The sequence below is a fragment of the Pelodiscus sinensis genome, chromosome 5 (genome assembly GCF_052426305.1).
Source record: "Pelodiscus sinensis isolate ZL-2025 chromosome 5, ASM5242630v1, whole genome shotgun sequence".
NCBI lineage: Eukaryota > Metazoa > Chordata > Testudines > Trionychidae > Pelodiscus > Pelodiscus sinensis.
The window spans coordinates 73190582-73215362 of NC_143056.1; the positions used below are offsets into that span (position 1 = coordinate 73190582).

Here is a 24781-nt window from a genome sequence, read left to right on the forward strand (position 1 = left end):
TAACAATGTGCTGGATGCTCAAGCAAAGGATTAGGCAGCTCAAGGCAGGCTGAGGGAGAAGAAGGTTATGTCAGCTGGCAGCATGGCAATGCCAGATAAAGTTTTCCAGCTAACAAAGTGCCGAATAACAAAGCTTTCACTGTACTTGTAATAAAACAGAAATGCTACAATAACCACTGTATTGTTCATATTCTCACTGGACTTTGAACTGTTTCATAAGGCTACTCAAGAAAACAAGTCTTTAGCATGTGATTATTTGCACAACCCATCTAATGGATTACAGTGGATACAATGTAAATTTACTGTACTGCTTATGGACTTGTGGAAATGTAACTGACCCTGAAGAAAAAATACATTTTTTCTTTTTCCTTGTATCCTAAGTAGTAATGAACTGAGGCAGTGTTTCTCAAACTGCTCTGCGGGGCCCCAGGGCTCCGCAAGACATCTCCAGGGGCTCCGCGAGGTTTACAAACTAGAAACATCGATAAGTGCAACACATACTCAATCAGTGGACCGCTGGGACTCCGCATACATTTTTACGCATGTAAAGGGCTCCGGAGCCCAAAAAGTTTGAGAACCGCTGAACTGAGGCCAAAGGCTTGAGGTGTTTAAACCTCTCAATATCAGTTCACTGAAGTGAAGAAATTGATAGATTTGGGTAATATATTCACCGTATGCAAAATCATAGAATGTTATACAAACCTATTTACCTTCTGATTCTTTTAAATGCCCTGACTAAGCTAAGTATATTAAACTAGGATGCCTGACTTCGGCTGAAGAAGGTGCTAACAAAGAGCTTAATATGCAGATAATATTTTATGCAATCTTTAATTTTTTCATGAAAATTTCACTACAAAACATTGAGAAGATGATACTGTAGATGCACTTGCTAGCATTAAGTAAACAAACCAAACCTCAAACATGGAAAAAAATTGTCTGACAATGTATATTTAAATGTTACATTGTTGTTACCTGTGAGGAAAATGTACAGACCAGGAAGTCTGCCTGGGACAGAAAGTGGATATCCAGAATAACACCTCGCAATGAGTTTTCAGTGTATCGATTATGAAGTCCAGCTGACCAAGATATGGAGTTATCACTTATAAATTCATAATTTGGATATCTGGAAAAATATAATCTATAATTAATATCAAAATCTTACAATTAAAATTTTACAAGCATTAAGCACCAAACTAATTGTAACGGCAAATAGTTTAAGTCATAATTCTCCTTTACAGAAATTTATAGCACTGTCTTTTTTACCACTCTAGTATTTTAGTCCCCTGCCCTCACAAAGCCTCCCTCCCCCAGAAAAGATCCTTTACCATACAGAGATATGACCCCTAAAAAATGGAGAAGTGCCAGAGACTCCATGAGGTCATGTAGGGACTTTATTATTGCTATTGCTTTCATGTGGAAGGCACTCAGCTACTACACTAATGTGCAGCAAGCAGAATCCTAAAATAGATAGAGAGCATGGTTACTATGTCCTGATTTCAGTATACTTTTAGCTATATTTACTACCATACTTTCTTGAAGGCTTTTAATTAGAGAATTTTATATGGAAATCAATTACAAGTGATAGAGTCAGTCAAAGAAATAAATGAATACAAATTGAAAAAAAATCAGTTGCACTTTATAACAGAGTAATTTAAATTACAGTGCTGTTCAACTGCAATTACAATGTAATTATGAAGCATATACCAAATATTTAAACGGCCAATTATTAGATTTTTAACAAAATTCATTTATCAAAATGTATAACTTGATAGTAATTACAAGATAAAGTTTCAGGTACAATACTAGTGGAGTAAGTAGTAAGTAATTAAGTCATAAAGTTAACATTATAGTTATTTGAATAAAGGGTACCTACAGTATCAAAAGAATTAATAATTCAGAGTAGCCCCTATCACAGAGGCCAGGGCAGCAACTGCTCTAGAATCAAGGTACTATAACTGGCTCTCTCAGTACCCTCCCTTTGTAGCAAAAATATATATTTTAGTTAGTATTGGTTATAAGACTATAAGTATGATGTATAATTTCATGTATAATGATTTGCTTATAAGTTCTGTAGTTTCTATTTTTCTCTGTGGCTCTCATGATTAGATAATGTTTACTGTAAGGCCTTGCTCCCTGTTAGCATTACAAATTGAGTTGTACCCCTTTGTCTGAACCACAAACTAAGTTGTGTGCTCTAGTAATTATTAATCTTGTCTGAAACTCTGTACAATTATGCGGTGTGAGGAGAGGATGTGTGTAAGTGTGACAGTCATTACAAATGCCATCATGGACTTGTAACTATGCACGATCTGCAGGACCTCTGTGTGTGGGGGTTTGTCCTTATAAAACATATGCTAACTGCTTCTCTACTGTAGTTTCAATAAACATAGTGTATTGTCTTTTCCCCTGAAAAAGATCCCATGTGCTTCTTATAAGCATAGCACCTTCTCCTGTGCTGAGAATATCTCAGAGCAAGAGATTAGCTCCAAGAGATTCCCAAATCTGCACCGTCCTTTGTGGATGATGAATCTGAGGAACTGTCCCGGATTGAAGTGTCATTAGAGGAGGTTTTGGAACAAATAGAAAAACTTAATGTTAACAAATCTCCGGGACCGGATGGCATTCATCCAAGGGTTCTAAAAGAACTCAGATGGGAAATTGCTGAGCTATTATCTGTGGTTTGTAACCTATCCTTTAAATTGGCTTCCGTACCTAATGACTGGAAGGTAGCCAATATGACACCAATACTTAAAAAGGGCTCTAGAGGCGATCCTGGCAATTACAGACCGATAAGCCTAACTTCAGTACCGGGCAAATTAGTCGAAACAATAGTAAAGAAAAAAATTGTGAGGCATGTAGAAGAATATAATTTGTTGGACAAAAGTCAACATGGTTTGTGTAAAGGGAAATCATGTCTTACTAATATTAGAGTTCTTTAAAGAGGTTAACAAACATGCAGACAAGGGGGATCCAGTAGATATAGTATATTTAGATTTTCAGAAAGCCTTTGACAAGGTCCCTCGCCAAAGGCTCTTGTGTAAATTACATGGCCATGGGATAAGAGAGAAGGTCCTTTCTTGGATTGAGAACTGGTTAAGACAGGAAACAAAGGGTAGGAATAAATGGTAAATTTCAGAATGGAGAGGGGTAACTAGTGGTGTCCCCCAAGGGTCAGTTCTGGGACCAATCCTTTTCAACTTATTCATAAATAATCTGGAGAAAGGGGTAAGCAGTGAGGTGATAAAGTTTGCGTATGATACAAAACTGTTTAGCATAGTCAAGACAGAAGCAGACTGTGAGGGACTCCAAAAAGATCTCACCAAACTGAGTGATTGGGCAACAAAATGGCAAATGAAATTTAATGTGGATAAGTGTAAAGTAAAGCACATTGGGAAAAATAACCCCAACTATATGTACAATATGATGGGGGCTAATTTGGCTATGACAAATCAGGAAAGAGATCTCGGAGTTATCGTGGATAGTTCTCTGAAAACTTCCACATAGTGTGCAGCGGCGGTCAAAAAGGCAAATAGGTTGCTAGGAATTATTAAGAAAGGGATAAAAATAAGACACAGAATAACTTACTGCCCCTGTATAAAACTATGCTACACCCACATCTTGAATACTGTGTACAGATATGGTCTCCTCACCTCAAAAAAGATATTTTGGCCTTGGAAAGGGTTCAGAAAAGGGCAACTAAAACAATTAGGAGTTTGGAACAGGTCTCATATGAAGACAGGTTAAAGCGACTGGGACTTTTCAGTTTAGAAAAGAGGAGACTGAGGGGGGATATGATAGAGGTATATAAAATCATGAGTGGTGTGGAGAAGGAGGATAAAGAAAAGTTTATTAGTTCCCATAATAGAAGAACTAGAGGACACCAAATTAAATTAATGGGTAGCAGGTTTAAAACTAATAAAAGAAAGTTCTTCTTCACACAGCATGTAGTCAACCTGTGGAACTCCTTGCCAGAGGAGGCTGTGAAGGCTAGGACTATAACAGAGTTTAAAGAGAAGCTAGATAATTTCATGGAGGTTAGGTCCATAAAAGGCTATTTGCCAGGGGATAGAATTGGTGCCCCTGGCCTCTGATTGTCAGAGGGTGGAGAAGGATGGCAGGAGACAAATCGCTTGATCATTGTCTTCGGTCCACCCTCTCTGGGGCACCTGGTGTTGGCCACTGTCGGCAGACAAGCTACTGGGCTAGATGGACCTTTGGTTTGACCCAGTACGGCCGTTCTTATGTAAGAGTGCTGAAAATGACCAAAGTTAGAATCTTCAAACGTATCTTGTTTTGCATATCTAGGGACACTTAAATGTCAAGCTCTACTTGGCAGGAATATGCCTAATTTAAACCCTCACAATGCAAGAACTACTGGAATAATTTTTTTCAAAGATGTAACAAGTCATATACAAGGAGGTATTTCTCTCAAATTAACTAGTGATGGCCATTGAGACAGGGAAAATTCTTTGTCAAATAGCAATAGCTGGAATTGCACAAAACAAAAGAGCATTTTATGTGCTCTTATATACTTTGTTTGAAGCATCTAGCTTTGAAGGAGATGTAATTAGAATTTTGTGTCTTGAAGGAAACATTTGTTTCATCATAAAAACGATTATATTAATGAAAAATACTCAAGTTAATGACTCCGTTTTGAAGACATACTTGATTATACATAAAATGTGGAAGCTGAGGTTAGATAAGAAAAGGAAGAAACTCTCAATTTTGAGAAGATGCTTCTTGTGAATAGAGATATAGGGCCATGCATGACAAGATATAAGGGCTATATCTGTCAGAGGGAGGGGAGCGGTAACTAGGGTTTGACAGATGGTTTAACCAAAAATACTGAACCCTGCCCCCCCCCCCAAAAAAAAATGGGGAAAAAATTCTGTTGAGGCAAAAAAAAGGGGGAGACCAAAGTTGATGAGAAAAAAAAAAAGGCCTTTGAGGCTTTTTGTCAGCAGCCATCTTGTTTCCCTGCTCCGAGCCAGAAGAGAGCTCCCCTGCGGAATCAGGTAAGCGGGGAGAGAGGGGACCTGGGGGCTGGGCCTGGTTGCTGAGTGTGTGTAGGGTTGCTAGGTGTCTGGTATTTTCACCCCCTGGCAGGGGAAAAAATTCAGAAAATACCGGATATTTTAGGTGTCCAGTATTTTTTGAAATTTTTCACCAGACAGGAGGGAAAAATACCGGACTGTCCGGGTCAATACTGGACACCTGGCAACCCTAGCGGTAACTAGCAGAATTTGCCTTCTTGTCTTCCCCATTGTGGTCAATACCTTCTGCCAATGTTGCACTACTGTATTTTGTTTTCCTAATGTGAGTTTAGCATATCAGCAGGCTTTATACAGACCAAAACAGCAAGAGCAATAATCTTGAATGTTATTTTAAAGTCAGAAAAAATACAATTTCTCTGCAATCAGAATTTTTTTGGCTATATATAACACATCACTATATATCACACAGCACACCTTTATGGAACTTTGGGACTAGTATAAAAAGCCAAATCTCACAAAACCACTTTCAGAATCCAGGGATATATCTACAGTGCCACCCTAGTTCAAACTAGGGTGGCTAATGTAGTCATTCAAACTTGCAAATGAAGCTCGGGATTAAAATATCCCGGGCTTTATTTGCATGTTCCCAGGCGCCGCCATTTTTAAATCCCTCACAGTTCGAACTACCTGCCCGCGGCTACACGCGGCAGTTTAAAGTTAATCCGAACTAAGTCCTTAAAAAGTGAAAAAAACAAAGTAGAACTTCTGCATACAATGAAAGAAAGAATTTAAGATGAAATTAAGGAGGATAAGCAATTTGAAGGGAAGATATGAATTTGTTGAATTTTATTGGTTATACATAGCAGAAAGTCTAATTAGATTCATGCACAAAACATGAAGTAAGTTTTCCCCATATAGTTTGTCTACTGCACTTAATTGTAATCTAGAACACCAATGATTCTCTTTAAAGGGAAGATTCTGGTAGCTACAACAAAAGCCTTGCCTACACTATGTCCTTTAACTGTTTGTATTTCAGCTGCATTTGTTGAACCAGATAAAGTACATATTATCAGTGTGTTCATCCTGAACAGTAACTTACAATTAAGCCAATTCAACTGCCATGACTTCATGGAACTGATACTTAAGTCTATTAAATACAGCAAAATGCACAATATTATCTTTCCTAGATCTATGCACAGAGGGAACCGTCCACACACACATCTCTCTTCTTATAAGCAGAAGGGGCATACCCTTCAGAAACATATGGAATCCTAGTTGAGCAATCCAGGGCTTATGGCAAGGTATAAGCCATGTGTGAGAGTGTGAAAGAGGGAGAATGTACACTTCCCTCTCCTTTCCTGAATAGAACTCTATTATCTTTTTTGCATGAGGCTCACAACTTGACAGTAGTTGCAGTCAGGAAGAGTATTTGAAACTATGCTGCCAGAGAACTAGGAGGGATCAGAGGTGATACAGAGGCACAGAGCCTTCTCATGAATGACCCTAGCCTCTTAACGACTGGTGACTTCCCCCAAAACTGGCCAAACCTGTTCCACAAGCATAAGCAAATCCCATCATCACATGAGATAATATGCAGATTTCTGTAAAATAATCTTCAGAGATTTCTTCCTTCTGACATGCATCTCATGGGTAGAGGCGACCCCTGCCCTTACGACCTAATTGGTTCCTGGAGAACCGTTATAAGTCGAACCTTCATAAGTCGAACCCTTTTTTCCCATAGGGACAATGATAAAAATGAGGGTTATGTTCCTGGCCCGCTTTGCCAGGAAGTTGTAGACCATGGTGCGAGCTGCTCCCAGAACCAGCTGGGGGCTGTGCCAGGTGGAGGCGGCCGCCAGAGCAAGGCAGTTGTAAATGTGAGGGGTCATAAGTTGGGGGTCACCTGTATTCCCCTGGCAAGTTATGATCTGGGAGGAGTAACTAGTTAAGAACTCATAAATAATTTAAAAATACAGTTTTCCAGTTTCTTTACAATTTATGTATTTGTCATATAAATTAGAGCTCAAATTGTATTATTTTAAAATATTTTTCTTCTTTTTCTGCTTTAAAATACTAAAAATAAAAATTATTTTTAAATGGGCAAGAGATTATGGTCAATTGACAAAGTCTTACCACTGAGCTGTTGCCAACCAAAACAATTCTGGAAAATTATCAATAAATCACAAGAGGGACTATAGTAAAAGTTACATTGTAATCTCAACTATATACATTAAACCACAGATACTATGTTAAGATACTTACATTAAGAATTGTAACCAATAAGGTCAGGAATTGTAGGACTCTTCCTATAGGATATGAGCAAGTCCATTACACATCTATATACAGGCAGGCCCCAGGTTACGTACAAGATAGGGACTGTAGGTTTGTTCTTAAGTTGAATTTGTATGTAAGTCGGAACTGGTACATATTGTAGGGGAAACTCTAGCCAAACATTTCTCCAGAGCTCAGTTTTATTCTCCCACACCTCACTTCCCTCAGTCCTTTATTCTCAAGCTAAGGTGTCTGCTGAGAAAAGCCGCTCCGCATCTCCTTGGTCTGCTGGGGGGGGGGGGGGGGGGCGCTAGTTTCGCGTCTCCCTGGTCTGCTGGGGGGAAGCAGCTAGTGCAGGGTTGCCTCACCCCGTTTGTAAGTAGGGATCCGATGTAAGTTGGATCCATGTATCCCGGGGACTGCCTGTATTGTAAATGTAATTAATCTTACTTGGATTTTGCCTCTTGTAGTAGTGAAGGGTCATCTGTAGCCAAATAAACTCGTTTCTTATCTATATGCATTCTGCGGGCAAGAAGCTGGAAACGTTCTTCAACATGTACCATGTACTCTTCAATGGGATGAAATGCTGCCTCTGTTCCCACTTTGTCTGTCCTTCGGACATGAACACTGAAAAGAAAGACAGATATTGGGATTCAGCTTGTAAATGTTTTATAGTTTTTATACTAGTTTGGTAGTTGAAATTTAAATGTTATCTTAGAATAAACATTTTTGCCCCTTTATGTGTTCAGATGCGCTTTAACATGAACCACTAAATGAAACAAAAAAGGGTAAAAGGCAATGGATTCTACAGAGAAATATTCACTAAATGTAAAATTATTAATGGCAAAATCTGAAATATGCCAGGACATATTAGATTTGTGATGTAACAGAATGGGAGGTAACTGCCACCCTGCCCTTGAAAACAGAATATAATTATTACATTTTTGGAGGCCAAATGCTAATATTCTCCACATCTGTCACAGTGGAGTCTTAGAGATATAGTTCTGCAAAGCTCTCAAAGACTTCGCTATTAAGTAGGCAGATGCTGACCTTCCTTTGTTCTTTTCTACATACACACCAAGCAGGTTTTATTTAGTTGCTACACAGTGTACAATTTAAGCTTCTTCAGGAAAACTGTGTGTGACCTGTCAGGAGTAATAGCATTACATTTTCTATTGTCTGCAAAGGAAATGCATTTTTAAAATATTCCTCTTTCCTCCTACCTTTTTCTAAGCCAAAATATTGCCAAGTAATTCCAATTTTCTGTAGAGTGCTCCAAGTATACCTCTTTTGGGTTTTAAGTGGAACCTTATTTGTCCTCATCAGAACTGCATCAGTTGGACACCTTTTAGGATTTATCAAATACATCCACTAAAATCTATAGGCATTATGTTCTAAATAAATGATATGTACTATGACATATAAATGGCTTCAGATATTGTTCAGGAATTAAAGGAAATTAAAGCCAACATATGTGGCATGAAAAGGTAAATTCATTGTCCTTATATGGACTAGTTAGTTTATTCCAGAACAGATAGTATTTTCTTTTCTTGCTCAATATTTTTAAAGATCATGTATTTACACGGTTCCAGGCAGCAGGCTATGTAGTCTGCATATCAATTCTGGATTTCCCATCAGACTTTCCCATCAAAGGGAATAGTGCAGGGGCAAAGAGAATTTTCTGCTATTAGCATTCATATGCAAGTTTCTACTCTGAATATTTAACTTTGGCAAAGTCACATGAAATGCTTATCCTTTAAAGTCAGGTGCAACCTAGCATACTTGTTGCAGGGCCAACCCTTTAAGAGCAGACATTCTGGTGTTTCTAGTTCCCAGAAAGTCTGCTAAAACCAAAGCCTCCCTAGAGACAAAGCTGGTTTTAAAAATCAAGCTATGGTATCAATGGGGTGAGCATCGAGTCTCCCTACTGGATGACCTGAAGGCGTGGTTTCTAGGTCTTTTTGGGAAAGGGCCTGGGAAAGTAGCTTGAGAGGACACAGCACCAGAAGCCAATGAGCGGGCCAGGGTTGCATTCAACCCCTAGTTCCAAGAGGAGCAAAGACAACTAGTTGGACCTGGGCTACTCAACACGTGGCACCTTGAGCCACCTCCTGGGCCACTTGCCTGCCTCGTCTCTATGGGCTACGGGCTCCAGCGGCAGAACCTCCCGGTGAGCTGAACCATGCTGTGCCACACTGAGCCAGGCCACGTGCGCACGAGCTGCTGGCTGGTGGGAGGCAGTGGGGGAGGAGGGCAGCAAGATGTGGCAGCAGAGTATGCCTGCTGCACTGGCCACAGCAGCAGCGTCTCCCCACAAGTGGAGCCGCGTGGCACCACAGTGAGCCAGGCCACATTGGTGCATGTGCAGGAGCTGCCATGGTCAGCAAGAGGCAGCGGGGGAGTCGGGCAGCGAGGCACGTGGCAAGTCAGTGGCAGAGCTGGGCAGTAAGGGTACGTCTAGACTACATGCCTCTGTCGCCAGAGGCATGTAGATTAGGCTACCAGACACAGTAAAACCTCCTGGGATGAGGTTTACCTGGGTGGTCGACAAATACCTTTGATGTCAGCAGGGGAGCGTCCAGACTATCGCGCTGAGCCGACAAACAGCTGATCAGCTGTTTGTCGGCTCAGCGCGGCAGCCATGTAAATTTAAATGAAGCAGCGATTATTTAAATCGCCGCTTCATTTTCCTAAGTCTGGTAGCCTAATCTACATGCCTCTGGCGACAGAGGCATGTAGTCTAGACGTACCCTCAGAGACATGGCAAGGCGGTGGCGGAGCCAGGCAGCGATGCTGGGGTGAGAAAAGTCTGCGCTGGGTCTTGGGTAGGGTTACCATACGTCCACTTTTTCCCGGACATGTCCTTGTTTTCACATGTTAAAATCACCATCCGGATGAGTTTTTTAGAAGGCAAAAAATGTCCGGGATTTTGTGCCCTGCAAAATGTATCGGGCAGGGGGCGGCGGCATGTGCCTTCAATGGAATGTTTGAAGCTGCACACCCGGACCATTCGCAGCCGCTCTGCGCACACACCCCAGCGCCTAGAGGGAAATGCGCATGGCTCCAGTGAGACCCAGGGGGTTTCCCTCCTCGAGAGCTGGGGACATAAATCTAGTGGGGCAGACAGTAAGGGCATTGGGTTGGAGCGGGGGAGAGGGGGGTAACTGTCTCTAGGGAAAGGGTGGGTGCACTGGGTTAGGGCAGTAGGGTCTGGAGGATACCTGGCTCTGGGGGAAGGGGGCATTGGGTTGGAGTGGGAGGGCTAGGGTATCTGGCTCTGGGGGAGGGATGGGTGTATGGGGTTAGAACAGGGAACTGGGCGTTAAAACTTATGGATTCTTTCCTTTCCTGTAGGTGGGCAGCTGGTCTGTTGCTTAGATTTGGGGGTTCCAGTCTCTGCTCTATGAGGACTGTGGGAGCTAGTGCTTGGTGGGGCGGGCAGTGGAAAGGAAGGGATTATGGGAAGCAGGATTCCTGAGTTCTTTTTCTATCCATGCCACTTCTCCTCTGGGTGCCTTTAACTTCACACTAATTGTATTTATATTTCAGTAAATATTGTATTGGCAGTTTTTGTTTGATTTGTTAAAATTGTGAAGCCAAAACAAAAAAGTAGTCAATATAATGGTCTTCTGCTGATATGCGTTTTAGTAGTTTAATTCCTGGATTGTTATTGCTCACTAAACATGCTGTCAAGTGTGTGGAAATTGGGTAAATTTTATTAATATCAGCAGAACTGAGTTAAATGGGGCCTGCATGTTGTATAGTTTTGCCTTAATCTTTGTATTCATGCCCGTCAGTGTGACGTTATCTGCATATATTTGCATAAATATTTGCATATACATTTACATATTTATGTGACCACATTTAAGTTGCGGCCCTTGACATGTGCTGTGTGCTGCAATAAAAAGGAAGGAAAAAGTATTTGTAGGCCCTAGTGTAAGGTCTGTGGACACCTAAATACAAGACACAGATAGGAAGATTATAGGAATATAGATTTTACTGTAAATCATTCATCTATAATATATATTTTAATAAACCAGACTAGTGAACTGGAGATACTTAAATTCTGTTTATAAAAGATGTGATCAACAGAAACATTGACGTGTTTACGAGAAAACGGATGCTCAGCTGAGCACCCAATAAGATAGAAGTAAACGACTGTAATTTAGCATAAAATGACGGACCTGAGATTTCTAAATATGTGGAGTCTAGTTTTGGATCTATCATAGGTTGGAGATTTGTTGTTAATTAACATTTATGATGTGCAATAAATACACATTCAATTTCTGGGCTAACAGGAAAAAAAATCTCCTACCCTATAACTGGATGTTTGAAACCGAGTTTCCTTGTTGCTTCTTCAATTTCCTTTTCTAGCCATGGTTGCGGACGAATCAAATATTTGACAAACTGCGAGACCCACCACACCGCAGGATCTCCATGGACACGAATTAGTCTATCAGCAAGATCTTCTGGGATAGCCAATGGCAAATAAGGTGGCCGTGGATGCAAGCTGTCAACGATGGGAAGTTCTACAACCTGAACATTCTTATCATTTGCTTCACCTGTATCAGAATACATAATAGGATGAGCCAAGTATTTCAGTTCAATAATCTAAATTATGTGATGTATGAGAATATGTAACATTTCAGATGGATCACCAAAACAGGATTTTCAATTTGTTAACATTAAGGCTAATGAAACCCCTTTATTTTTGTTGAAAATTTATTTATAATAATGGATTAATTTTATACAATTGTCTGTGTCTCTAACAACCTATACCATCAGAATGTCCCTTCATTGGAATTAGATGGTTTTAAACCAATAAATCCTCTTAAAATATCACTACTGAGCTTCTAGGTCTACTTGGACATGTCTTACAATTCCAGATAATCAGACTGAAGTTGAGTGTTTAAAAATAAATCAAGAATATTATTTCACACTGCAAGAACTGGATGGCAGAAAAATGCAACCATAAATTTCTGCAGTGTTTCAATATGGGGCAGTTTTAAGTGTAGTCGCTTATCAAACTTTTCCATATACAGTAAAAGCTCTGATATCCAGCTCTCAATTAACCAGAAAGTTCAATTTACCAGCATTTTTTAAATCTCCCAATAAAAATCTTCAGTCCACTAGTGGGGACTAGTATACTGCCCAACATGTTATGCAATTGTATATTCTGCATTCTACTTCTATGCAAAAGTGGCAGAAGACAAACAAGCAAGCTGAAATCAGGGATTTTTTTTCCCAAAAAAGCAGCTTCCAGGGTGTCATAAGGTCATTACAGATTTGGCCCAGTCTCCTACATCTACAAGTAGAAGATTTAAATGACATTACTCGGGTCCCTCACTCAAATAAGTTTTGTTTTTCTTCATTTATATTATTGTTCTCAAGTAGGGTTGGGGATGCAGGCTACCCTGGGGACACAAGACTACTCCAGCCCTCTCTCATCAGAGCATGTTGGGGACTGATGAGATGTGCCTGTCCATACCCACCGAAGCAGTTACAGCCAGGAGATGGGTGCATGTCCCCCAGCTAGGGACACACAAACGCACATACAAACTCTCTGAAATATATAGTAGATAATTGGCCCTTTCTCTACCTCTGTCCTCTGCTGGCCCAATGGGGTTATAGCTGTCCTGGTCCCCATCTCTGGCCTCTTGCTGCCCCTCCATCAAGATTCTACAGTATAACTGTCCCTTCTACCAGACCTCTCCCTTTCCATTGTATGAGAAACAATCAATCAAATTCCAGGCACCTTCCATTATCCTGGCACAACCAAACCCATACCTTGATTTAAAGCTGCAGACTCAATTTGGTGGCTCTAGCTCTTATCGTTTAGAAGTTCTCGAACAAACTGACTCACAGGCAGACAGACAAAAAGACAGATGCACATTTCTAAAATCAATCAAGTTGATAACTCATGTTGATAATAATGACCTAAGACACTAGAAGACCCTGAAGTGCCTTCTGAATCATCAAAGAAAGATTAAATTATGTTCAATAGAGTTTTAGGAGTAACTGTAATTTCAGTGATTTGGGTGTATGTCATGAACTGCCCACAGTAATAAATAGTGTTATAAGATAAACTCATGTATAGAAAACTTAACCAATATACAACTAAGAGCTTCAAGAAACCAACCACTCTGCAGTGCAGCAGTACTACTGGATTGATAAGTACCTGTATTCTATTGTATTCATTTTATTGTATGCCAATTCTTTGAAAATTGGTATTCCATTGGTAAAAGTATAACACACAGTTAACTAGGCTATCCAATTAACTAGTACCCTCATAGCCCCAATATGCTGGACAACAGAGCTTTTACTGTATTATTATTTAATATTTATATTTCAGTAGAACCCAGAAGCTCCTGGCATGATAAAAATAGTCTGTTGAGCTAGTTGCTGTACAGAGGAAGACACAGATTTTAGCCTGAAGAGCTTATGATTTATAATGAGCAGTATGCCTGGCATAGGAGAGAGGGAGACAATCAAAAGCACATTGTATACATATGCATGCATTTGCCCGGTTTTAAATATTAATTATAACAATTGGTTTCTGCACACATTGGGATGCACTATTAACAGTTAAAAGCCACGGCAAAGAAATCTTTCAGATCTGGGGTCCCATTATTAGGACAAGACTCTAATTCTATTAACTATACCTTTAGATTAACTTCTCAGATAAGAATAAAAATGTCCATATTGCTGGTTTTCCCAGAACTCATTTCACATGCTGAACATAAGCAATGACAATCAGATAGAAGCATCAGAACACATTACTATACATTTTCATTTTTAAAACCCAAAAGATTTAGATATGCATTTCTAGTAGGTTGATCAATTCACAGAAGATGTCATAGTCTGCAATGGGTGTCAGTGCAACACGGAGCTGATCCCTGGACCACTACAGAAAGAATGCATGATGAGTGGCTCTGAGGATAAGTGTGTTTTCAATGTAAGCTATCAGAAACAAACCTGGTAAAAATACTTTTGCTGTACTATGAATGGACTATTCTATGAAGGTTTGGAAGTTAAAAACGATCAGAAAATAATTGTTAACTTTCAAGAAGGCTAATTGGCAGACAAAATCTATTTGGTGTATGTAAGCATAATGAATCTATCTTATTCAGTAAAAGGGGGAATCAGAAAATTCCCTCGGTTGAAACTGTTCAGTGTGTATGTACAATTCATTTCAGTACATTTGTAAAACAAAGCCCATGAAACATGACATTTATTGCATGATTAAAAGGCAAGCTTCAAGAATTTCTTCACTGATATTGAAGAGCACATCAAAGCTGGCAGTCAAGGTCAGGACTAACACCAATACACTCAGTGAGTTGTAGAACTTTAATCAGAAGCTGGTTGGTTAAGGTGAAATTATTTTCAATTAGTGTTTTCTGGAAAGAAACCTACAATTTATGTCGATGCAAATAATTATTACTTATTTAATTTAGAGTTGTACCTGTATGTTTTTTGGAATTTGAGCCTCATGCTGCATAGAACCACATTTTAACATGTATCTGATAAAGTTATCAGTTCAAAAACTGAAAATAAAATAAAACACTAATGGGTTGCTAAACTGGGAGCATCTTAATAGTGTAGTTAGAGTGATTAAGCTAAATTAGCCAATTGTCCCAGTGTAGATGCAGTTATACCACTATAATTGAGCCTATTCTTACATAACTTATGCCAATTCAATGCCATTATAAATCAATGTTTCACCCTCATCTGGAATACTGTGTTCAGTACTGGTCACCACATTTCTAAGAGAATTTTACAGAAGTAAAGGGAGTTCAGAAATGGGCTCTCATATGAAGAAAGACTGAAAAGACTGATATGTTTACATTACAGATCAATAACAGTTCACTATTATAAAATATACAAAATATTGAATTTTGAATGATAAACTGAAAGGAGGAAATACTTTTTCCTTATAACAAAATTAGACTGTGGAAAAAAAATGGTTACCAACTTTTTGTAACTTGTTCTTCAAGATGTGTTGCTCATGTCCATACATAGCTGTCAGAAGGTTTTTCCCCTAGCAGTACCTGGTCAGCTGTGGAGACTCCTGGAGTGGTGCTGTATCTAGTCCACTGCTGATCATCTCCCTGCTCAGTTTCTTCTTGCTGGAAGATCCCAACAGAGGGTGGATCTTGAACTAGACATGAGCCACACATCTTGAGAACAACAGTTACAAAAGGCAGGTTACTGTTTCTTCTTCTTTGAGTAAATGCTCATGTTAGTTCCAAGCAGGAGACTCTCAAGCAGTTATCTGAGGGAGTCTGAGATCACTAAGCTGCAGACTGAAGCATTGTTCTTTCGAATTCAGCATCATCTCTGGTATGCTGACACATGGTGTAGTGAGGGAAGGACGGGACTGTTCCCCACTAACAAGAGAAACTACTTACATTATCTAAATAATAAATAATTAACTATCAATTATTTACAAGAAAATCAGCTAATGCTAGGGAAGACTTTTGCCTGAGATAAGAGAAGGAAAGTTCTAATCACCATCACCACTAACGGTAAGAAGGATCTGGGGGAGGGGGGAGGAATGGTAGTGGACTATATATAGCACCATAACAGTGCCACTTCAGGGGGCTCAACAGCTGACCAATGGGTACTGCTACGGGAGAAACCTTCCGAGGACTATGCATGTGGTGCACACATACTCGGAATCAACATGAACAATCCCTCAAACTCATTGTAATAGTAATTTTTTAAAAAAATGTAAAAGGCTATGAAACCTCCTGCTTCAATCTCTATTGAAGTTAGGTGACTAACAAAAGTGTGTTATCCTCAAAACAGTGCTGAAGTTTATTTTTAAAGTGGTGCAGCCTTATACAGGCACTCTGCAGAGCAGTTAATTGCTCCTGAAAATATGCTATAGTTTTCAAACTTATAGCTTTCTGGTGTACCAATAGTTGAGCACAATAGCCTTCGCATATTCTAACACCATTGGTAGTAAGCTCTCTCTAACATTTCCCATTAGTCTTCTCTGAGTGGTCTTAAAACAAAAATGCCATCAGGGAGCCCATTCGTGTAGTAGTGCAGAAGCAGCACTTCAAGGATAAGAGAGGGAGAACTACAAGATGTGTCCACAATCATGAATTTCTGCCCATTTTCCAGGGAATTTGATTCCTTCTTTCCTCATTTCTTCCTGATAAAAATCATTTTGGCTTTATTTTCAATATACAGGGCTCGACAAATGAGCTCACCTGCAGCGAGTAGATTTTATCAGCTGGCGAGTGCAGGGGCGGAATGGCCCAGTGGGCGGTTGTGACGGGCTGGCCAAAGGCCGCACTACGGGTGGCGTGGCCCCATCTGATCCGCCGGCCAAGCAGAGGAGCGGAGCGCTGCCAGGAAGGGGAAACACAGTGATTCTCAGTGCTGGGCTGCCTATGTGCAGCTCCAGCGCGAGGAGGCAGGGCATGAGCCAGAGGGTGGGATGCTGGCAGACGTCAGGATGCTGGTGTGACATGGTCCCGTTGATTTTAAAGGGCCGCGGCAGCTCAGCTCTGGCTGCGTGGCCCCGGAAGCTGGCTGCGGCACAGCCAGGCCACGCCCCACCGGCTCCAGTCCTGCCGTGGCCCCAACCCCCTCGCCAGTGAGAGACCGCTCCCAGTCGACCATCCAGTTCGCTGTACACGCCCCACACCCCTTTGTCTCCACGCCGCCCATTCCCCACGCCACCCCTGCTCCCCTGTACCCCTGATCCCCTGCTCTCCATCTTCTCTGCGACTCTCTGGCTCTGCACTGGGCTGCACCCTGCTCCCTCCAATCCCTGACCCCCCCCAGCTCTGTGCTGCCCATTCCCTGCACTGCCCCTAGACCCCGATCCCTCTGCCCCTCCTGTTCCCCGCGTCCCATTCCCTGTGCCTCCAGCGCTCCCCGCGTCCCTCTGGCTCTGTGCCTCCCATTCCCCGCGCCACCCCTGTACCACCCCCCCCCCCACTGTTCCCTGCACCCCTCTGGCTCTGTGCTGTCCTTGCACCCTGTTTCCCCTGTGGGTCAGGAGTGATGGGGTGCTTGTCCATAGGGAGGGGCTGGACAGGGCAAATAGATTCTTCTGGTGCAATATGTGCAAAGTTATATCTTCTGAGAATGCCACTGATTCTGAGTTATGTGGAGGGCCAGAGCCCAAAGATGGATCTTACCCTAGTTCAGGGCTACTCAACTTTGGAAGCCCTGGGGCCACAATGATACTCAGCACATGCCGAGGGCCACAACTTAAGTGTGGTTGCATATACATGCAAATATATATGCAAATAGCTTATTTCACAGTGACAGGCATGAATACATAGCACTTCCCACAATGCCCCAGCGCTCCCGGCACCTCCTCCCTGGGGGCTAGAAACACCAACGCCCTGTACCTGTCTGTTTCAACTAGCCTGTCCGCTTGCATCTGTCAATGCCCACCCACCTGGGGGTCACTGTTGTGCAGCATGTTCCCAGTGGAGGCCATGTTCAAAGGATCCTACCCGCAGGCCACGTGCTGAGCCACCACATAAACCCAAACTGTATTGCGGGCCACAAACAAATGGGCATGTGGTCCATAGGCCACGTGTTGAGTAGCCTTGCGCTAGAAAATTCACATTTCAGCCAAGCCAATGGGCAGCCAAAGCCTTTTCAAAAGATTGAGCCAATTGTTTGCTGATATAAATTGGTGTATCTCCAACTAAGTCAATGGAGTTGTATCAGTTTACACTAGAAGAGAATTTGATTAATAAGTTGTTTGTATTTGAATGGACGTATAACTGGCAAATTGAATTCTTAAAAATTTACAGTATTACAATACATTACAGAAACCAAAATAATCTGTAAAGAAGCTTGCAAAATCAATTAAGTATGCAAATAAGGTTTGGGATCCAGCTAAAACCAGGCAGTTATACAATTAATTCTACATAAGCCTTGAAAGAAAATGTCACAGAGAAGAAATATCTAAATAAAACATTATTTGCAATCTATAATGCCTTGTGAGAGCATGATTCAGACAGATCTTTAGCATGTGAAACTGCCATTTGTATTTATGAAAGTAACAATTGCTCAGAAGTCCCCCGTTCTATTAAAAAGGAATGTATGAAAAAAAAAACCAACAGATTTTTGAATCTGTGTAAGGATAACCATTCAAAAACTGAAACAATTATTTCCTGTCCTAATAGATGGCAACTATTGAGTAAAACAAACTGACGACATGACAATTTCAACAGCAGCATACTTTCATAAATATTTGCTCAACACTCAATATATCACATCCTAATACAGAAATAAATTCTTGTAAGAGAACTCTTATAGCTTCATTACCTTATTAGACTATTAGGGAAACAAAGAGAACTCCACAGAGTAGGCACAGGAAATAATCCATATGATTGCAATTTGGACATTAAAAAAGCACTGTCAATATGCTTGATTATATATAAAAAGTAGGAGAGAGTGCCTCTGCCCAGAGCAGTTGTTAAACTAATTCAGAGCTAGATTAAATAGTTCAGATTATAGCATAATACATGATAAAGGTGGTCTCATGATGCCACTGTCCCTTATTTTATTCTCTTATTCATGCCCCAGGGAAGATACTGGCCCAGACATGTCCTGGTAGGCTTTGGTAAGTCACAGAGTTGCATCCTTTGTTACCACTAAAGAACTGTGGGAATCTCCCAGACACACAACATATTTCAGTATGAACCATATATCTGAACATCATAATTCCATCTATAATACACATTTTGACAGAACAATGAGTTTGAACAGATGAAATGCATGCTTTCTATGAAATATAACAATCATATACCTGAAACGAACACGGAGGTTACAGGGTTATACTTTGAGGTACTGTATCATACAGTGCCTTATATACTCTTGATGGTTTGGAAGAACAGAAATGATTTGAGAGAGTGTGGGTAATCTAAAAATCAATAAAAGATGATTTGTCACCTTTTCTAGTATCAGAGGGGTAGCCGTGTTAGTCTGGATCTGCAAAAGCGACAAGAAGTCCTGTGGCACCTTATAGACTAACAGATGTATTGGAGCATAAGCTTTCATGGGCAAAGATCCTCTTTGCTAGATGCATGTCGTGGAAATTTCCAGAGGCAGGTATAAATATGCAGGCCAGGTGATTGTCACCTTTTGCAACCATTGTTTTTCAGGATATGTTGCTCATATCTATTCCAATTAAGTGTGCGTGTGCTGTGTACGCAGTTGTTGGAAAGTTTTACCCTAGCGACTACCATTGAGTCCCCTTGGAGTGACACCAGTGCAGAGCACTGTATATGACCCTGCTGACCTGATTGCCCCTTAATTCTTTCTTGCTGGCTTCTCCAATAAAGGGGAAGAGGGTGGCTATGAATAGGTATGAGCAATTACAAAAAGTTTATAACTTTTGTTCTTTGAGTGCTCGTTCGTATCTATTCCAATTAGGTGATTCACAAGCCTTACACAGGAGGAGGAGTCAGAATCAATAAGTTGCTGACCTGAGCACCACAGTGCCAAAGGCCGCACCCTGTCTGAATTATTGAATAATGACATGGCATGACATGAAGATATGCACTGAAAATCATGTCACAGATCTCTTGGAGGGGTACATAATTCAGGAAAGCAGTCGAGGAGGCCTACACCCATATGGAACGCGCCACTTTTCACAAGAGGTATAGAAGGGACAATGTGGCCAGAGCTCAACTGGAGGTCCCATGAGCAGTACAAGGACTAAGATGAGATCCCACGTAGGGGCAGAGCACTGGACCAGTGAGTGGGTAGAGTATGTCCATACCTTTAAGGAAGAGCCAGAAATGGAAGACAGAGCAAACTGTTTTTCTGGATGGAAAGCAGAAATGGCCACCAGGTGTACCTTTAGTGATGAAGTTGCCAAATCTTGTTACTTTAGAGACAAAAAGGCACTTGAGCACCTGGGGGTTAGAGTTCCTGAGTAGCAGGCCCCTAGCACAATAGACCTTGAAGCAGAATAAGTCAAGACACTTAAGTGTCCCTTCCCTTCTTTATTCTTGGTTCTGGACTTCCAACACTCTGGTCACCTGAAGAATTGGGCTGTGCCCACGAAAGCTCATGATACCATCTACATGTTTTGATAGTCTTTAAAGTGCTACTAAACTATTTGTTGTTTTTAAAATTTTTCTCTAACACGGGTAGACTTTCAGTAAGGAACACAAATTTTTAAATACTGTGACCAATCTACAGAACATTTTATGAGAAAAACTATACAAGTCATCTTCCTACCTCCTAGCCTAACCCATTCTATCACTAACAGAATCAAAAATTAACTTCTAATGAACACTAATCCTGTAACAAGAACAGCTTCAACATAATTCCTCATATCTATTAATGGGACATCAGTAGTCCACGTAGGCCTAAATAAATAGCAATAATGCAGACTTCACATTCATTACAGCTTGACAGGGCATAAAGATTTATTTCATGCTGAATTTATTAAAATACAAATGGATTCAGTCCAGGTGTCACAATGCTAGATTTCAGGTGACATTGTGAGTTTTGTGTCAGGAGATGATAAGAATATATTTAAAATGTTAATAAAGTAAAACCAAAAGCCCAAAGGCAAACATACTATTGCATAAAACTGACAAATCCTAACTAACTACAAGAAAGCTGAATTTCCTGTGATTATGACAGAATTATATTTCTGAAATAAATATAATTAAACTGCATAGTTAATTGATTTTAACTCGGATAGAAATATGACATTATACTTGCTGAGAGAAATGAGCAGCCATTATTAATACATTTTGTATATGTAAAATTTTTCTGAAGCAAATTCTGTACAGAAAAAGACCAAAAAATGACCGGAGGAATAGAATAGCTTCCAGATAAGGAGAGATTAAAAAGTCTATGACTGTTCAGTTTAGAAAAGGAAAGACTGAGAGGAAATATGATAAAAGTTCTATAAAACCATGAATGGTGTGAAAAAAGTAAATAAGGAAGTGTTATTTACCCCTTCATGTAATACAAGAATTAGGGATCACCAAAGTAAATTAGTAGGCATTAAGTTCAAAACAAACAAAAGGAAATAATTGTTCACCTAATGCAAAGTCAACCTATGGAAATTGTTGCCAGGAGATGTTATAAAACCCAAAACTATAACTGGATTAAAAAAAGAATTAGATAAGTCCATGGAGGATAGCTCCATCAATAGATAGTCATCAAGGACATGCATCCATTCTCTGGGTGTTCTTACATTTCTGACTGCCACATATTGGAACTGGATGATCACTTGATATATTGCCCTGTTCTTTTCGTGCCCTCTGAAATATCAGGTGCTGTCCACCGTCGGAAGACAGAATATTGAGCTAGAATTGACACTGGTTTCACCTAGTATGGCCATTTTTATATTTTTACTTGTTCTCATTCAAGATGCTCCTCAAGACTCATTTTTACATATGAACATAAGAATGGCCGTACTGGGTCAGACCAAAGGTCCATGTAACCCAGTAGCCTGTCTGCCGACAGTGGCTAACACCAAGTGCCCTGGAGGGGGTGGACCGAAGACAGTGATCAAGCAATTTGTCTCGTGCCATCCATCTCCAGCCTCTGACAAACTGAGGCCAGGAACACCATTCCTACCCCCTGGCTAATAACCTTTTATGGACCTAACCTCCATGACTTTATCTAGCCTCTTTTTAAACAGTGATGCCCAAAATAAAATGCAAGCTAAAAAATGGTTAGGCATGTGGCCAGCAGGAATATGTCTATCATTAACATTTTCATTGTTTATATTTTAAAACTAAACAAAAAGGTTAAATGACTTTAAACTATCTCATCATGTATACAGCTAATCTATATAACTTTATGCACCCAACTTGGTCACCCTCATTCTTCCTGCCCTATATTATTCTGTTATTCCATCTTGTTTTGTCTTTTCTTATATTTAAGTTATAAATTTTTCAGGGCACAAAATATCCCTTATTATACTATTTGTCTATATAATGCATGACACAAAGGAGCCTCTGTAAGCTACTATATACAGATTTTTTTTAAATATCTGTCTATCTGGCCTGGTTCTAATGTTTCTGTTATATTTCTGTAGTTCTAAAAATGGAACCAAACTGTAAAATTATTACAATGAATCACCTTAGAGACTAACAAATATATAGTCTCATGAACTTTCATGGGCAAAACCCATTTCTTCATAAATATAAATATAAATAATATAATGATGTTATATAAATAATGAGCTTTCATGGGCAAAACACATCTGGAGAAGTGGGTTTTGCCCATGAAAGTTCATGATCCTATATATTTGTTAGTTTCTAAGGAGCCACAAGACTACACATTTTTAAAATTACAAACTATCATTAGGGTGTCTCCCATTTCAAAATAAAATAGTGGAACATGGGAATTCCTTATTTTCTCCCACTAAAGATCATCTTCCATTTTTATAGTAATTTTTATTTATCTTCCATTTTTATTAATAGCAGGCACATCACTGACACAAAAGGAAGCTAAGACAACTTGGCCCTAGAAATTTCATGCAGTTTAAGATGTAAGTCAATATTCTACATCTGATCTTAAAAGAACCACTAAGTTTCCACATTTCCTCCAGTCTATCCATTATAATTTAGGTCAAGGGAGAGTGAAGTACCACTGCTACTTGGTAATGATTCACCTTTATTGTTACACAACCTCCTCTAATGACACCTCAATCTGGGACAATTCTTCAGATTTGTCACTTAAAAAGAATGGCTCAGGTTTGGGAATCTCCCCAATATCCTCAGCTGTAAAGACAGAAGCAAATAATTCATTTAGTTTTCTCTGCAATGACTATCATCTTTGAGTGCTGCTTTAGTGTCTCGATTGTCCAAGGGACCCACTAGCTGTTTAGCAGGCTTCATGCTTCTGATGTACTTAAACATTTTGCTATTACTTTTTGAGTTTTTGGCTAGCTGCTCTTCAAACTCCTTTTTGACTTTTCTTATTATATTTTTACACTTAATTTGACAAAGTTTATGCTCCTTTCTATTTTCTTCACTAGGATTTCACTTCCACTTTTTAAAAGATGTCTTTTTATTGGTCACTGCTTCTTTTACCTGGTTAAGCCAAAATGGCACTCTTTTGGTTTTTACTGTGTTTTTAATTTAGGGCATACATTTAAGTTGGGCCTCTATTATGGTGTCGCTGAAATTACTCGCCTTATGTAGTAACAATGGTCCTTCAAGAGGTCCCATGGGTGCTCCACTGTAGGTGTTGGGCTCGTCCCAATGCCGCAGATCAGAGTCTCCAACAGCAGTAGTCAGGTGGACCGCACATGCACTGTCAGTGTCTCGCAACATTCACGCCCTTTCTCTCGTGCGCACAGTCTGGCTCCCACCAGTTCCTCTCATCTGCCCAACTATCTGAAACATGACAATTACCGAGAAAGAGAGACTCCAAGGTAGGCGGGTAGTGGAGTACCCACAGGGACACACATCTCAAAAAACCATCCTTACTGCATAAGGTAACTTTGTGTTTTTCTTCAAGTGATATCCCCGTGGGTGCTCCACTGTAGGTGACTTTGTAGCAGTGGTCAAGAGCCCTTGGATGGTGGGTCTTGGAGTCATGGTCTAATGGCTGTGGAAAACACAGAGGCCACTGCTGAATCTGTGGCCCAATGGTGTAGTATAGCGTAATACTTCATAAAGGTGCCATTTGAAGACCACGTGGCTGAGCAGCAAATGTCCAAAAGAGGAACTTCCTTCAGGAACACTATGGATGTGGATATGGCTCTGGTGGAATATGCCCTAAGTGTTGTCAGAAGTGGTTTGTTGTGGACAGCATAACATCTCTCAATGCAAGCAACTATGAGGTATAAGATGTGTTGTGAGGATAGTGAACGTCCTTTAAAGCGATCCGTGAGCGATACCAGAAGGCAATGGGACTTCCTAAATTCCTGAGCCCTCTGAACGTAAAAGACTAGTGCTCTGCAAACATCGAGGGTGTGCTGTAGTGTCTCTTGAACAGAGGTATGAGACTTAGGGAAAAATACCAAAAGTACGATGGATTCGTTAATATGAAACTGAGAACAGATCTTAGGAATGAAGGCTGGGTGTGGTCGTAATATTACACTGTGCTTGTTTAAAACTGTGTATGGTGGTCCTGCCATCAGGGCCGCCAGTTCGCTGACCCTATGTGCTGAAGTAATTGCCAATAGAAAAATAACCTTCATTGTAATCATTGGAAGAGGTACTGTCACCAATGGCTCAAAAGGTGGTTTAGTGAGGGTGTCCAGAACTAGATCCAAGTCCCATGTGATGGAGGCCTGTGAGGAAGGTTGAAGTTGGTTAACCCCTTGAGGAAGCGCTTGGTGGTAGGGTGCGAGAATATAGATGTGCCATCCACAGGCTGATGGAAGGCAGTAATAACCAAGTGCACTTTTAGAGAAGCTATAGCTAACGCAGAGTGGTGTAAGGACAGGATATATTCAAGGATTTCATGCAGAGGTACCATATATGGATCTACGCATTTGTTAGTGCACCAGGAAACAAATCTGCACCACTTACGCATGTAGGTTGTTCTTG

The 24781-nt window shown here is 40.5% G+C and overlaps 1 protein-coding gene across 5 annotated transcripts in view; it reads right to left on the minus strand.

Annotated features, from left to right (window-relative positions):
* FUT8 (fucosyltransferase 8) overlaps positions 1–24781 on the minus strand; it is a 172570-nt gene that overhangs the window by 4376 nt on the left and 143413 nt on the right. For all 5 annotated transcript variants that reach the window (XM_075927433.2, XM_075927431.2, XM_075927429.2 and 2 more), the window contains 3 exons: positions 11581–11827; positions 7716–7892; positions 973–1123 (listed from right to left, as the gene is read on the minus strand). In XM_075927433.2, coding sequence (XP_075783548.2) covers positions 973–1123; positions 7716–7892; positions 11581–11827 — 575 coding nt within the window. The remainder of the gene's footprint in view (positions 1–972; positions 1124–7715; positions 7893–11580; positions 11828–24781) is intronic.